At 41.5% G+C, this 16813-nt stretch overlaps 1 protein-coding gene across 2 annotated transcripts in view; it reads right to left on the reverse strand.

The window, feature by feature from the left end:
* Positions 1-8686: 8686 nt before the first annotated feature.
* TSC22D1 (TSC22 domain family member 1) overlaps positions 8687-16813 on the reverse strand; it is a 40926-nt gene continuing 32799 nt past the window's right edge. The window contains exons 1-3 of one of the 2 annotated variants that reach the window (XM_053455481.1): positions 11205-11714; positions 10931-10982; positions 8687-9112 (exon numbers count right to left, since the gene is read on the reverse strand). In XM_053455481.1, the coding sequence (XP_053311456.1) occupies positions 8840-9112; positions 10931-10982; positions 11205-11662 (783 nt within the window). In that variant the 5' untranslated portion in view covers positions 11663-11714 and the 3' untranslated portion in view covers positions 8687-8839. Of the gene's footprint in view, positions 9113-10930; positions 10983-11204; positions 11715-16813 lie in introns of those variants that run through there. The other variant, XM_053455480.1, reaches the window with a different exon arrangement.

A 16813-nucleotide genomic window follows, 5' to 3' on the forward strand; every position in this document is an offset into this window, starting at 1 on the left:
TAAGGGTGTATATTTCATATATGTTTAGTGTTAGCATGTGTGCATGTGTATATGAGTGAGGTGTTAGCGTGTGTTTACATATATTGTTGTCTGTTACCGTATGGCATTAACATAGCATTTAGTGTTAACATATGTGTATATTAGTGTATGGTGTTAGCAGGTGTGTTACTGTAAGTGTATCTTTGTGTATGGTGTACATATGTGAATATATGTTAGCATGTACTGTATATGAAACCTTATGGTGTTGAGTGTATGCTGTCAGCATGTGTTACTGTATGGCATTAGATTGTGTGTGTTAGTATTTGGTGTGAGCATATGTGGGTGTCAGCTTATGGTGCGTAGGGTTAGTGGCACCTGGGAGATGGAAAGGAGGGGCAGGAGACTGTTTGATGGATGCGTGCTGAATGGGGCCAAGCAGCATCACGTGACGCGTGCAAGTACCAAGGATACACGGAACTGAAGTGACAGGCACAGTGAGCTCCATTCCAGGCAGATTCATCAACTTTATTTAATGAACACAGAATTTATTTTTCTCCAGTTGTAATATTTATCAATTATTGACTTGATTTACAAATAATTTTATATATTTATCAGCTTATTACATGGATTTAATGAAATGGATTACCATTAATATACACCGAATAGCCATAAAATTATGACCACCTGCCTAATATTGTGTAAGTCCCCCTTTTGCCACCAAAACAGCCCTGACCTTTCGAGGCATGGACTCCACTAGACCTCTGAAGGTGTGCTGTGGTATCTGCACCAAGACATTAGCAGCAGATCCTTTCATTCCTGTAAGTTGCACAATTCTTGTGCCATGTGTTCCCCAGGTATGGACGGCCATCCACACGATGTAAAAGAAAAGCGATTCATCAGACCAGACCTCCTCCTTCCATTGCTCCGTGGTCCAGTTCTAATGCTCATGTGCCCATTCTAGGTGCTTTCGGCAGTGGGTCAGCATGAGCACCCTGACTGGTCTGAGGCTACGCAGACCCATATACATAAATGCCATGGACTGTGTGTTCAGACGCCTTTCCATCAGAACCAGCATTAACCTTTTCAGCGAGTTGAGCTTCAGAAGCTCCTCTGTTGGATATGACCACATGGGCCAGCCTTCACCCCCCATGTGCATCAGTGAGTCTTGGCCGCCCCATTACCCTGTCGCGGGTTCACTGCTTTTCCTTCCTTTGACCACTTTTGATAGGTACTGACCACTGCAGACTGGGAACACCCCCCAAAAAAAGCTCCCGTTTTGGAGATGCTCTGACCCAGTCATCTAGCCCTCACAATTTGGCCCTTGTTAAAGTTGTTCAGATACTTATGCTTGCCCATTTTTCTTACTTTGAGGATGAAATGATCACTTGCTGCCTATTATATCCCGCTCACTGACAAGTGCCATGATAACAAGATTATCAGTGTTATTCACTTCACCTGTCAGTGGTCATAATGTTACGATTGATCATTTTTTTTATTTTCAAATTGTTTATGTATCGGTCCATAGTTTATGGGGAAAAAACCTTTTCTATTATTTATTAGATATATTTTGTGAGATATCTATCTTTAAAATATCATATTGTTATGATATTTATGTATTTAGTAACCTGGTTTATGATGTTGGAGCATCACCATAAAGGGAGGGGCGATATGACCGAAACTTTAATAACATGACTCCTAGATCCAAACCAAATTTCTATTACAGCAACATGTGTTCTCTATGTCAGCAATCAAACATTGCTGTAGGCGATCTTCCTAGGATTGCTAGTTGGTACCTTCAGGGTCAAACTCTTAAGCCGAGGCAGTAAAAGTCATAATGATTAACCAATGGAGTAATTACAGCCAGTGTAGTACAGTAAATAGTATTCAGAACAGTATGACACTGCCAATAATTACCTTGCACAAACAGTGTAACACACTTACTAAGATGAAAACTATGATTATATTATATATCCAATGTATGAGTCCAAACAATGCACACCTTAGCTATATTAAAAATATACATTAAAAATAAAAACCACCTGCCAGAAATATAGAGGTCATGACAAAGGGCATCAATGAGCTTATGTTTTGTATTTACAACAAAATGTATGGCTGTGTTTTTTTTTTTTTATTTGTTTTACTATTACTCAAGACCTGAGAGTGCTCAATATTTGTGGATTTATTGTATATCAGTTATAGCTATAATGCTAAATAAAAATCAATTGTTATGTTATGATGAGAGGTTTCTGCTTTAGTTGTGCGTTGTCTTACCAATTATAGGTACTTACAATCTGATATGTCCCTACTTTTCAACCTCCATGACAGCCAAATGTTGATTGCTTAAGGGTCCTTCGCTGTTTTGAGGATACTTAGACATTAAATACACTTGTGTATGCCTTCTATCTGCCAATCATGTGGTTGCTAGGCAACACACACAATTATATAGAATATAAAAATATAATGCTATGCACTGTACACATGCACATCAGCAGTTTCACCATAATTATGTGCACTGATACTTTTGGGGGATGCTGCCCCAGGCCCATCTTGTTGCTGCCTTCTACATGCTGAACACTGGGATATGTCATCATATCCACATGTGGTGATTTTTTTGCATCATTTTTAGAATGAAGTAAAACCATTTACAAACATGGGAAATACAGTCAAAATTTTATTTGAAATAAAGTGGTGTACTTGGAGGGGGCAGTCCATCCCAGGTGCCACACAGAAGTCTCAAGTGTCCAGAAATTCCCTCTCTCAATGTCTCCCTACCTTTTCCACCAACCACAGTCCTGGTCTCCTTCCTTGCACCTACACTTGGGATGGAGGGCTGTGAGAGAGGCTGTCCCAATGGCTCTGCTGTTTTGCAGAAGTACAGATTCACAGAGAAAGAGAGGCACACAAACACTTCTCTTATCCCGGGAAACCGTCTTCATTATTCTGTCCTCTGGGAGTACTTCTGCAAAAGGGTGTAGACACAGGGGCAGCCTCTCTCGCATCCCTCCAATCTGAAGGCCCTGCCCCTTCGCAGAAATGCTCCTGGAGGCCCAGTTCACTGAACAGCGGATAAAGAAAAGAAAATATAGGATCCAAATACTCTGGGTACGCCACTGATCGAGTCTGATATTTGACTCATACGCAACATTTGGAGCATGGAATTTGTTGGAGAGTAGTTTCTCACTCACATCTACTTCTCCATTTGCTGAACATCAATACGGGATGAGCTGTGAGACCCATTCAATGTGTCTAAAGATCAACACAAGGCAGTTCTTCCTCTAAATATCTCTGAATTGTGATTATAGAATAAAACCTTGAAAACAATTTCACTTATGCCTGCCTTTACCGTTGCCATAATACAAAGTTGGTGAGTGCAGTCAATTCTGCAAGGTTAAAATTACTTGCTAGTAACGATACCATGCAATGTGCATTAGCAGTCTCTATGTCACCTTCCAAGAGCATTTAATAGGAAGTGTCAAAAGCCGAACGACTGAAACAGTAATAGATCATACCACTGAAAATGGCAAGAATACTTTAGTCTGTTGAGGCTTAATGATGTGAAATACAGAGTCTAAGATGAAAGGTTAGCTGAGATTTCATGACCAGTTTAGTTTACAAAAAGGGATGTCTAGACAAGATTAAAGTCTTGGTAAAGTTTACTGCTGTATGCTATTCTATGTAGTGGGTAAACAGTGTGAAGCAAATAGACCCTCACATCGAGATAGACACCGTAGACCTAGGTTCTGGCCTTCTAACCTCTATCGGTTACAGAAAAAGAAAGTCAGTACCGACACAAAACACCACCACATGCTGTGATTAACAAAATACCATGTTACTTTCACTCCATATGTCAATATAGTACAATTGACAAATGTAAAGAGGTAATGTAATGCTGCTATTGCAGAGATTGTAGCCAATGGCCTGCCTCCACACAGTTTGGTTAATTGTAACCATATTCAATCATGCTACCCCTCCTGCAGCCCATCATTTTTAATCTCCCCGTATCTTGTTGGTTGCTGGTGCTACTAAACAGGTCTAATTATAATAAATGACATAGGATGCTATAAAACATAAGCAGCGGCCTCTTGAGAGGAGAATAATAATGTGCTAATTTCAAGAACGGTCAATCTCATGTATTTCAGCAGGCAGCAGGTAATCCCGATAATCATTCTTGGCTTATATATGTATGCTGGAACATTAACAACACTCTGGAGGGAAAAAATACACATACCAATGATCAAGTGCTTAGAAACATGTTTCTTCGTGGTTTGAGAACAGCAGCTAGTAAAACAATCCTTTGAGGACCAGAACTGTAACCAGTGAATTACTGAATAAACCATTATGTATCTATCAAGCCTTAATTTGCACCACTCCACATATTTAACTGGACCGCACAAGATACTTAATCAAAACAGTGTTCACTGCGCTCTTTTATGTATAAGGTGATAAATGATTCCATCTGAAGAAACATCTGAGGTTCTTAAAGCTCCAGTGACCACATTTTTATATATTTAATATAGTGGCTCAACTAAAAGTATACATGTTCTTATTAACGGGGAGCTGCCATGATACTTGTATATCCTTTAGTGACAGTCTTCTTGGAGATTTGAACACTTCACTTGGTGCAACATAGTCACATCAATTTTTACCCTTATCCAAGCCACATATTGTAGAGAACGCTGGATGTATCGCAGGTAAATAATAGAAAGAATATGATTATTTAAGTTTAAGCTTCCTGCTTGTCTTCAACATACTTAACACACTGAAAAGGTACCCTACTGATAATACAAATATGACATCCACAGAAAACAAAAACACCCACAGAAAACAAAAAACCTGCAGGGATCTAGGCATAAGAAAACAAGTATTTGTTGCGCCAATTACAGACATACAAACGATGCCATTTAGTACGAGACCATCTCACACACAGACACTACAGACTCACACCAGAGGTAACATACTGAGCACCTCGCCGTTAATAGAGTATATCGTACCGTTTAGCTCGTTCCATGCCAAATGACATACTTTGCATGAAAAGGGAAAGCGTAAACATTATACAGGCTTTACAGAGTATATACCATCAACAGAGATATTGTTTTAAGGGTAAACATTTAAATATGCGAAGTACTTCACTGTCTCGATTTCCTAACAATGCCTCTTTCACAGCTCTTTGAAGACTAGGCAGCCTCGACCGCTGGCAGACAATTCGCTCTCCTCCCTTGCACTGCTTGTGGGAGATTAGTTGAATTTGTTTCCTGCCAGAGTTCAAACAATTACTAAAGAGCCGATATCAGCATGACAAGCAGCACACGGAGTTGGTAATGCGGAGTAGCTAGTTATCTGAAAGAACCACAACATCAAATTGTCTTACTTGACATCTCTTCTGACCAAGTCAGGAAGGGTTCACAATGCAGTAGAGTAACCAACAGCGAGACTTCAGACCGCAGTCAGGAAAACAACTCTCTCATCTCTACGTTGAGGGCTTATACTCTTGTTATGTCCTGTTTACAGAGATACTGAATACGATGGCCCTATATATAAATCAATAATTTTAATAAAGTTTTTGTGTTTTGAAACCCAATAGAATAATGGGAACAATTTGAGAAAATAGAAAGCGATATAGCATCTTACCGTAGCGAGCCGGGTGCCTTCTTCGACGCTCGACACCACCATCTTGGTTATCCCTGCAGGGTCCCCTCCATCTTAGTCCTTCTAGACAGCGTGATGAGGCTTTTCGGATTAATACTACGCCAGCGAAGGAGCTCTGATTGACAGCTGAATAGATTACAGAGTATCTATGTACGTTTTGTCTGTTGTATAGTATTTTGTACTTTGTAAATGTAAAGTGACAGGGCCAATATTGTATTTCTACAATAAAAATACAAATAGTATCCATATACACCGAGTCTGGCCAAGGCTCTATTTTGAATTAGTATTATGTTTAGAGAACATAAAATGGATAAGCATTCGGCCCATCTAGTCTGCTCATTTGGCCTGGTGTAAAGACTCAGCCCTTTTTTTCTCTTTTTGTTTAATACCAGAGAACCGGCATCACCAATACCCTATAGGCTCTCCTGAGCCATTGAAGGAAGCACAGATAATAGTATGTGAGACCAACCGTTGCATCATGCAGGATGCAGATCCATAAATGATTCCTGAAAATTTCAGTTACTACAAAAGAATGTAAAAGGTAATTAAGCCAGCCAAATAAACGCTACTGTAAAACCAGTTATTCCAAACACAATCCAGTTTCATTCTCAGTGGAGTTCAGTGAAGCCTTGTGGCGGGAATTTAATAGCTTAGGGTGCAGCCCTGGATTGAATGTCTCATCCCAACTGAAACAAAGAAACTCATAGTTCTATTAAAGGGAGAGAATAGAAAACCAAACAAAAAAATATTAATAAAAAAGTGTTGAACTTTAGAGCTGGAGGAGTCGAATTTGTGCTTTGGAGAAGCCCCGTGGACAATTTGTTGTAGTCCCACTTATAGCCTTTTGTACTCAAAAGATGAACATCTTGTGAGGGGGTTTTAGCCCAAGAGCAGTAAGTTATCATTTTGCTAAACAAAGCTTTCGACAAATATTAAAAAAAATACACAACAACTGGAATTAGAGGAAGTCTACTGTTATAGCAGCCAAATATGCATGTTTCCAATTTTTAAATACATAAAATTTAAAGCCATGTGTAAACTAAGAGGAAAAAAAGTTATCCTATTGAACACTGTGGATTTTAACATACATTAGGCTGCAGAAAATTAAGCTTCGGTAGTTTCCTAAAATTTCAATAATGAACTTCAGCAACTCAAGATGTAACCGTGGCAAGCCCTTTTCTTTACCTTTAAGAAAATACACATTATCTCAAATTAAACAATTGGAAAAGTCTGTAGCATGCCGATCTAAAAATCCTATGGCAATTCACACCCGCGCAGGATTTGTAAAGCCGCGCAAGCATTTTCCACGTAGCATTCGTATGCCTGTAGGCTGTTTGCATGGGAAGCCCTTCACAGCTGGGAAGAGCGTATTGTTGCCAGGAGAATGCATTTCATAATACATTTACTGAGCTCAACAATATCACTTTTATTCCCTGCGTCTCGGAAAAGGCCAGCAATGCTTCTTTTCAAATGAAATATTTGTATTAAAAAAATGACTTAGAAAATAAACTATTTCAGAACCAAAAGGCTACAAAGTTATGTGAAAGACGTAACACTGCAGCATCTGAACATATAGAAGCCTTGATCTTTAAATGAAACAAAGGAGAATACCCGTTCGCAGCAGAATACAAGAACCTTTTTGGTTGTTGACCATGGGGCTGATACATTTACAAAATAACCATGATTTTTATTTTATAGAAAGCTAAAATTGAGCTGAGCAGTTACCGAAGACATTTCTTTACCAACAATGTATGCTTTATTGAAAGTTGACAAGTGCAACAGTTAAATACATTGACGTGTTACAACTGTTCAGAAACCATGCACGACATATGCATACTACCTTACAGCTTGTACTGTATATCCCATTTTATTAGCAGAAAGTGGTCAGCATCTGGAGTGTTTAAACCAAAAAACAAACTTAGGTGAACTGGATTTTACTTCAAAAAAAGATATTCAGTCAAGGCAAATCCTGAAAAAAAAAATATTACACAAAAATCTGCCATGTCCTAAACAGCTGTGCAGTTGTGTTCCTGGCTAACACCTTCTAGTGCCTGATGAACATACAGCTAGGGCTATTCTGGCACCTAAGGGGATAGCAGCTTTAAAATAAAAAAAATAATAAAATAAGACTATTCAAACAATTCAGATCAGCCAATGATACCACTAAATTTCAATCTGTACAACCTAAGTAGTACTTACAAGTGTTCTATATTACAGAGTACTTACACTACATACACATATACAGTAGGCAACTTAACTTCATTGAAATAATTATCCTAGCGTCCAATAACATTTTCTTCTCAAACTGTTCTGCGCATGATCTGCCTTTGAGCAAACGACAAGAACTTCAAAGGAAGGGCTCAGCTGACTGATAAAATAAACATGGCGGAATAAACTTCAATACTTAATTAATAGAAACATGTATGTTGAGGTCTGCAACGTGTTTTCAAGCAGACTCTATCCCATAATAAAACAACAAAAAGGGAAAGCCCACTGGTTATTTTCGGTATCGCTCAATCAACTGTTTTTGCACCCACATACTTGATAATTCTTTTATCATTTACAGCACAGCATAGGCAGAATAAAATCAAATAAAAAATAATGATAATAAACACAGGGACAAAGGTTCGAGGAATCACAGCGTGCATAACAAGAGTTCCTAATATTTACACAACCAGCCTCAGTCCATGCTGGAAATATGGTGTGTTCCCAATTTTCAAAAAAATCAATTAAGTCAAAATAGAAGTTGCAGGTGGAACAGCTCTTTAATACTGAAAAGGAAAAAAAAAAAAAAGAATATATGCCGCAAAGATGGATGCTGAGGCAGAGAGAGGACCGGGAGGCACAGTTGAAACCTGCGTATTCAATATGCTGTGACGATCAGAGGCACATCCAGCGGTGGGTGAATCTTGGGGAGTTTCCAGTTACTGAAATTATCAGGACACTTCATTTAAATAGAAAAGGCTGATGTGTTTGTATGCGCTCCACTAAGTAATGAAGTCAATGCTCTAACGCCCCCAAAAGTTCCCATCAGGTGCTATTTTACATTCCTGTCTTCAGAACGAAATGACCCGATTGTGACAAAAGCCTTCAGTATTTGCTGCTATAATATGATGAGAATGGTCACTAGTAGAGTCAAAGTAGAGGCAGCCCCCTGGGAAAGTGTTAATGACAACGTTCAGAACAGTATGGGCAATGACCATTTCGAAACCTGCTATGCAGAAGGGCCAGAACTTTGTGAAGAGGGTTGAGTTGGTGCTGGGGTATTTCCTGCAGGCTGTGAGCAAGATGAGTTAGAGGAGGAGGGAGGGGAACCACTCTGGAGTTGTGCCTGGAACTGGGCAAGCTGCTCGGGACTTGCCAGTGTCTTCAGCAAGTTGTTCTCCTGCTCCAGTTGAGAGTTCTTCTCAATGAGCTCTTTAATCTGCTCCTTCAAGACCTCTACCTCCTCCCGTACAGCATACATCAGATGGCTCTTCACCAAATCCTGCAAAGTAAATACATCAGTGTGGTCAAATGTCACACACAAACAAAAGTAATAAGAAGAAATATTTTAGAGGGTGAACAAGCCTTGGAAATACTCAGGTGTCTACAACAGAGGTTTTGCTCTGAGCACATTAGATGTTTTAGGTCAGTAAAGCATGCAGTTACTGCTCCACCTGTGCTAATCTGAGAAAATCCTGAAGAAGGCATCTAGATTATTTGAAGACTAACGGAATGAATGTGCTGCAACATCTATACTTTGAATTTAAAAAACGTGTGAAGGAGTTTATACCACGTGGCTTGTTTCTGTCAAACTAGAAGAGCCCAGACTAACAATACATTGAACATCTATGAAGGTATTCCAGCTGCCCTCGAGGGCTAGTATCCACAGCATTCTGGGATTCAGTTAACAGGCATTCACCACATCCGATGGGTCCCACCTCATGGACCAACTATAAAGGCATCTAGTGTACCGCGTGTTATTAAATCACTTGACCAACACACACTTCTTTATGTTTTAGTTAAGATGCCCTTTTAGCTATAAACCACTATTCCAATATTATATATTAAATTTAATTCTACATTATAGTAAATAAACATAGATCATAAGAGCAAATCATGGGTGTCGGGAGGGAATACATATATAGTCCCGTATAACTATCGGGACCAGGACAGCCCCTGAATGTCCAGCACAGGACACGGCCTTCCCTGTGACAGGCACGTGATGAATATGGATGCTCCTCAGGAACTTGACAAGAACTGACGGCATTAAAGACCTCTCACCCAGGGTGCCATATTTTGGGACACTGTGGTATCTAACAGCCTGCCATCTTGCCAATGTATGTGTGTTAAAGTAATACACTGGCACGCATGGGCCAAGCGGCTCTCGCAGCCTTAGCCGGATACTGGCTTCTAGTTGTCTAATTATCATGAACTTTGTATCTATCGCTCTAACAATGCTGATGGGAAAAACAATGCCATGTATGCACCTCACAAACAAAATGAAAACAAATACACACACACACACTAATATATATAATATAATATATATAATATATATATATATATATATATATATATATATATATATATATATAGTTCTATACATATTTTGATATATATATATATATATATAGTTCTATACATATTTTGATATATATATATATATATATATATATATAACACATGTGTGTATATAGTATATAGATTAAATATTCTTTTAAAGGGCCAGCCCCACATTGTGCACAGGTTACAGTGTCCCCCATTATTGTAGACTTGATGCAGCATGGCTCAGTGACAACAATAGCGAGCTCTTCCTGCAGCCAGCCCGGCGCACACCGGCTGCAGCTAGTCTGAGCCGAGCAGGTTGCCGCATAGTGCTTTCCTCCTCAGCGGTGACGTCACGATGCCCGAGAAGCGCCCTCCCACTCAGACTCTCCAGCAGCCAATCAGCGGCGGATATATTTATAGCCGGGAGTTAAAGGTTCTCCTCCTGCCTAGTAACAGCGAGCAAGGAATCGCGTGAGAGCAGCAGCGGTGCTAGCACAACCCTGGGCAGCGCACCAACAACAAAGAGCGGGCGCTAACCGCAACCGTTCTCACTACCCCAGGTGTGCTTCCCGCAAGTGCCCCGGCACCAACTGTTATTAAATACCCCTATTACACCAACACCGTGATGGGATAAGGTACGGCGGGATGATACACATCCTACCCAGCAGGGATCCCAATGCACTGACTGTGTAACAAGCACCCAGAGATACACGTAAAAGCCCTTAACGTTGTGTATTGGTCCGCAATAAACAATATGTAACACGGAACTTACCATGGCTTGCTCGATCTTGTTGTCGATCGCTACAACACTGGCACCGGAGGCGCTGAAAGAGAAACAGAAACGGCGTTATTAGCGCCCACGCTGCTGGACGAGCAAACATCCTACCCGATCACCACACAGCCCTGGGTGAGCCCCGGCACATCTGCCTCTTACCGGGGATACCGTAACGGCTCACACACCGTGCTCCCTAGCAGACACCCCCCCCCGCGCCGATACACAGGTGCTACGGCACCCTGAGAGCGTGATCACCCGCTGATCTCATTACCTATTATCCAACTTCACCGCCGCGCTATCAGTGCCCAGCAGCGAGGACAAGAAGGAGATGGAGAACTGCCTCAGTTGGTAAACTCCTAGATCCATTGCTGCTGCCGCCACCGCGCTACATTGGGGGGATTCATGAACGCCCCTGGCTGGTGGTAGGGAGGAGATGAATGGATGCAGGGCTGCCAGGTGGATGTTGAGGGTTAGACCTCCTGCCGGGTGGCTGCCATACAGGGCGCGGGCAGCGGGAGCCGCGGCGGGCTCTGTGATGCTGGGATGAGGATGCTGCTGCAGGGAGAAATGTCCCAGATCAACGCTTCCCAGGCTCCCAAGATCATTACATAATGTATGCATACTAGGTATCGCCCATTGGCGGAGCGCAACTCTGGCTCCGCCCACCCAGCGATCCGTTGGAGGGGGGATGTTGGTTGCTCTCGGTGAACGAGATGGGGAAGCCCTCATTAAACGTCACACCGCCGGCTATGGGTTGCAACCATTTTCTGGCGACAATGACACCTCTAATGGGGGGGGGATGTGCCATCAAAGGGCCTGAGAACGGTCCCAGCTTCTAAGCCTGGGATTTAGCCTCTACGCGGGCCAGGCTTCTATTAACCTTCTGACTGCCACAAGCACCTGCATGCGCCACCCCCCGTACCTCGGGTTACCATTCATTCATACTGCTGCTGGTCTAGGGACATTTACCCGGTGTCTTCTATTGGTCTCCCCACCACCCTCAAAGGGTTTAACACCCCCCCTCGTTTCAAGCACATCGCTGCACATCGATCTAGGCTGTATGGCGCTATTACCTACATCACACGAGTAGCGAACTACCCCATATCTGCCCAGTATGAAGGCGGTACAGGCGCTTTATAAACAAAGCATAGCTCACACCAACCTGCCACGCAGTACGAGAGACACCTGCCAGGCGATGGGCCACAGGCAGCCTATGGATTCTATGCTGTGGGGCTACGTATTGTACGCTATGAAGCGACGCCAACCAACAGCCGCACCATTTACAATGTTATACTGCCCCCCAGTGGAGCAATGGAGCATTTCAGTCCATTTGTGCTCTATCTGCTTAACGGCCACAGACAGCCCTGCTACACAAAACCTACAACATGTGAAACCATCCAGCTTGGGTAAAAACAGGGGTCTACAGCTAATGTGGACTCTTGGGTCAAAGGTGATACTTTTTTAATCAGACTCTACACTTTATTTCTACGGTTACCAACTTCCTCTAAAGACTTGATCTTCGCTTGGACCTATACAGGTGTATTCATTGTCCCGGTCACTGATAATGTGACCATATAAAAGGGTCCAACATAAGAGTGAATAGAATCTGCACTGCCATGTGTTCTGGCAGCCCGACATACTCAGCAGTGCTTAACTGACTTGCCAAAATAGGTAATGTAATAGAATTAAGTTTTAAAAATATACATCGCTTTTTGTATCTAACCCCGATTATGTCTGCACACAAAAAATTCACTTGTTACAGTAAAGTAAGTTAAAAATAAATTTAACATATCAGTCAAATGTTATAACAAAATGCTGTCCATTTATCAGACGGGATCTTATTAACACATAAAGTGCTTCTATTGATTGAAATGGGAGATCACTCCTGCATATGATTGGCTTCAAGCAGCCACAAGCGGTGTAAAAAAAAAAAAGAGACCATAGATGGGCAGTGTGCTGCAGCTTCTCCTTAAGGTAATAGCCGTAATAGCTCATTGGTTGGCCTGGAAGACACAACTGTCCCTTTACTCTGATGGAGAGTACATGAACGCCATCATGATTTAAGGTTCAATAGGGATATCTGTCACTTTGCAGCATGCCGGATATGTAAAATTATTTTCTTTTTTTAATGAAACGTATACCCATGCTGGCTGGACACTACGTAAACAAACCCAAATTTGAAGCAATTATTGTAGAAGATCTCATCATGTGACGCAAACTGAACTGAAACTAAGACTGTTGAAGGTATCGTATAGTCCATTAAACAATATTCCTTAATATGTTAATATTCCATCCAATTTAAATCCTTTGCATATCCCGCCGAGTGACTACGTTAAGAAGTCTGCCGTACGCACATCTAGTGGGTGTAGTGAATGAGTAGAAGCATTTCTTACATCACCGAGCTTTACTAGCGAGAGGTAAACAAACAGACAGGGTGTGTGGCTGGAATCACGTCAAATAACCAAAAAGAAAATATTCTAACACGTTTTTACATTAAAAGTCTGATGTTTTTACATGTGCAATTCTAGGTAACATTTTGCAATTGCACACGATGGGCGAGCCAGAAAGTTACTGCCCGTATCAGGACGCTCTTGTGCCGAGGGCTCTCGGTTGACGGCTGCTCTCTCGGACTTTATGTCTCCATTTGATTTTCCATTCATTGCGCGCTGTGCATTATACGCTTAGACATTTTAAATATGTCACGGGGGTTTCACTTATTACGCTTGTGGTTTCCAGCCTCATGCTCTAAACACCGGGTCGGTTTGTGTAAGTCAGCCAGCATGCTGATGCAAAGGCTCGCAACACGTATACCATACATGTGAATGCTTTCATGTCAATTTTGCATTGAATCAATACACAGGACTGTACAATCTGATTAGAATAAAAAAACAATCATTTTCATGTGACAACAGATGTCCTGCAACCATCTCAACACCATAAGAAAATGTTCCGGTGACCCTCTCAGAATACCCCTGCGCATCGCACGGACCGCTGATGTACAGCGTGTTTAAGAGCCGTGTCCAACTGCAAAGCGACTTATTATACCTTTACGTTTGTCAGGCTTTTCTTTGTAGAAACGGTGTAGGGCCTTACACATACATACGGTTTGTACTGCGCGTTTCATGGAGGTGGTTGGATGCAAAGTGCCGATGAGGCATTTTTACCCTAAAATGTATAGATCAGGGGACGGCGATTACATACATAAAGAACGTTTACAAAATACATTTAGCTACAAGGTTCCCAGAAGTCGATGCATTTATTCTTTCCCGCGGATTAGCTAAGGTACAATCAAAACAAAAAAAGGAAAGGCGACCGCATTTGGAAAAGGGCAATTGTTTAAAAAAAATAGAAGTGACCTTTGTAAACTTCATAAGTGACAACAGACTATTGTGAAATGATACATTACTACACAAGCATGTGAAAGGTGCCCATAAAAGCTGGGGCCAGATCCATCAGGACAATCACTAGCTTTCGGTGTAGGAAGGTGCAAGCCAGAGGCAGCTGGAGCCTGAATGCGCCGGACAGACGCACAACAATTAAAGTGGTTAATCTTTCTCCTTGTTAGCACACAAAACTGCGTGATGTTATGGGTTGCAGGGAGCAATCTTGGATTACAGCACGCAAGCCATTCACGTTCTAAGTAGCCACTTGTTTGCGTTGTGACGGCAACCGCTCAGGAAAGCACTTGGGTTTGTACAGGATAAATACAAAAACCAATGCTATGTACCAAGAGGAAGCCTTCAAACCAAAAATAGAAATACCTCTTTAGATGCTGCTCCAGCTCCAATACAAGCACCTTCATGATTTCTACGCAACAGCACCCGCTATGGTGAATTCTCCATTGCACTGAAACCTCCAGGGTGAACCTGCCGAGTAGCTTGCAAAGGAAACAGTCATGTGGAATCATTTCATTCGTCTTTTTCCGGGCAGCTCGTTCCCATTTCTGCACTCGGGGCGCTTTGTGATTTCTATGGTACACCGAGGGGGGGGGGTGATATCCTTGCAGTCTAGGACACGCCGGCTCGCGTACGTTTGCTGTGGTTGTTAGTGGATGGCTTGCTTTGTAATCAAGAGGAGGAAACGAGGACAGATGATGACATCACAAGCTGCTGGTCACGTGACATTGTTACATAAAGCTTCAAGAAAGATTAAAATCTTTATGACTGGGAGATTTCATGTCTGAGCTAACATGGTGCTCACTTTCAACGGGGAAGGCTAATCCAGTTATGAAAATTTCCCCGTGAAGCCTGGCTGCTAATTGAAGGCTTTTTCCCCTATAATCGACTTATGGAGCCAGTTACTAAATATCAGTGAACACCGAGAACAGTCCACCACCTACCAAATCAATTCTAACACCAAAAATCAACAGGCATTGCTTGGGTGATATTAAATTCACATGTAACTAGCATTAGGACAGAAAGCCCGGCAGGGTAAATATACCTTTATGGCAAAAATAACCATATGGTTTTTAAAAACAATGGGACATTTTACAAAAAGCAGCACGTTCTAGGTGTTCTCAACAAAACAGGTTAGTATAGAATGGGGTTGCTAGGATACGGTACAACAAGCCGGTCCGCACCATAAAGCGCTCGACCAGTTTTACCATTGAAGAGCAGAACGTCAATGGAAAGTCGTATTCGTGTTTGAACACCAATCCAAAGAACCAGACTAGTTACCAGGACCAGAAACCAACAATTTGCTTCAGTAAATATTTTCTAATATTACCGTACAATGCTATGTTTTAGCGTTATGACAGGCCTACGTACATTTACACATGCTCTACACTTGCTCAATGAAACGTGCCAACTTCAACTAAATACACGGCTATATCTCTTTGCTTTATTATTTCAGCATTTAAATAACATTTCACTCCTCAGTGGCCAGCAGCTATCTGACACGACTAGTCCAGCGACGGGAACACGAGGTTTGAGTGTTCCTTTACGTGTACACGCTTTTGAAGAGACGTCTGTAGCACGTTTTGAATGTTCCAAGCTCATTTTCACTTCGCTTCCACACTGACCTCAGATGCACCATGCCTACACCATTGTTTTATTTTTATTATTATTATATGCTTGGTATATCAGTTTACAAATGTTCCAGGTAAGACCAGTTACCAGAAGATGTCTTAAGATTTAACTAGTCATTTCTTGTGCTTCCAACCCTGTGCTATACTCTAAATCCTTGTTTAAAGATTGTATACCATGCAACAATAGGCAGAGTCAAACGCATAATAGCACAATATATTTATTTTTATTCCTTTCTTTTAGACATGCCCATGCCAGTACAAGTATTTTATTTTGCCTCTTGTACAAAGTCTCAAATATATGTAATTTCTGAACAAAGGGCACACAATCAAGGCGATCTGAATCTATAACCTACACGGTTTTATGATAAGTCATTCCATATACCCCATTCTACACGGCTGCGGAATACGATGGCTCTATATAAAAATACAATAATAATATGTTGACACAAAATCACAACACACAAAACCTGCGTTGGCTGTGTGAATCTCTAAAGTAAGTCATGGTCTCCTATCTCCTTAGCACAATACCAAGATCCAGGGACCTCCAACAACAGTAAAAAGAGTAGCAATGAATATCTGCTATAAGATTTTTAGAGTGTGACATCATAACATTAGCCATGTTTTGCAGTAATTGTTTCCACAAACAGAGGTAGGCATCTTGAGACCATACTCAGCCCTTCCCATGGGGAAAGGAAAAATAAAATCCATAATGGAAAATTAAATCAGTTATAGTGTTGATTGAGCGTTGCTTTACTTTTGTTAAACTGGTTTATCTCTCAGGCATCCAGGAAAATGTTGCAGTGGACACAGCGGATGCTGGTTCGGGGGACCTATGCCTATCTCTAAATTGGGTT

This window comes from Spea bombifrons, chromosome 2 (genome assembly GCF_027358695.1).
Source record: "Spea bombifrons isolate aSpeBom1 chromosome 2, aSpeBom1.2.pri, whole genome shotgun sequence".
Classification (NCBI taxonomy): Eukaryota; Metazoa; Chordata; class Amphibia; order Anura; family Pelobatidae; genus Spea; species Spea bombifrons.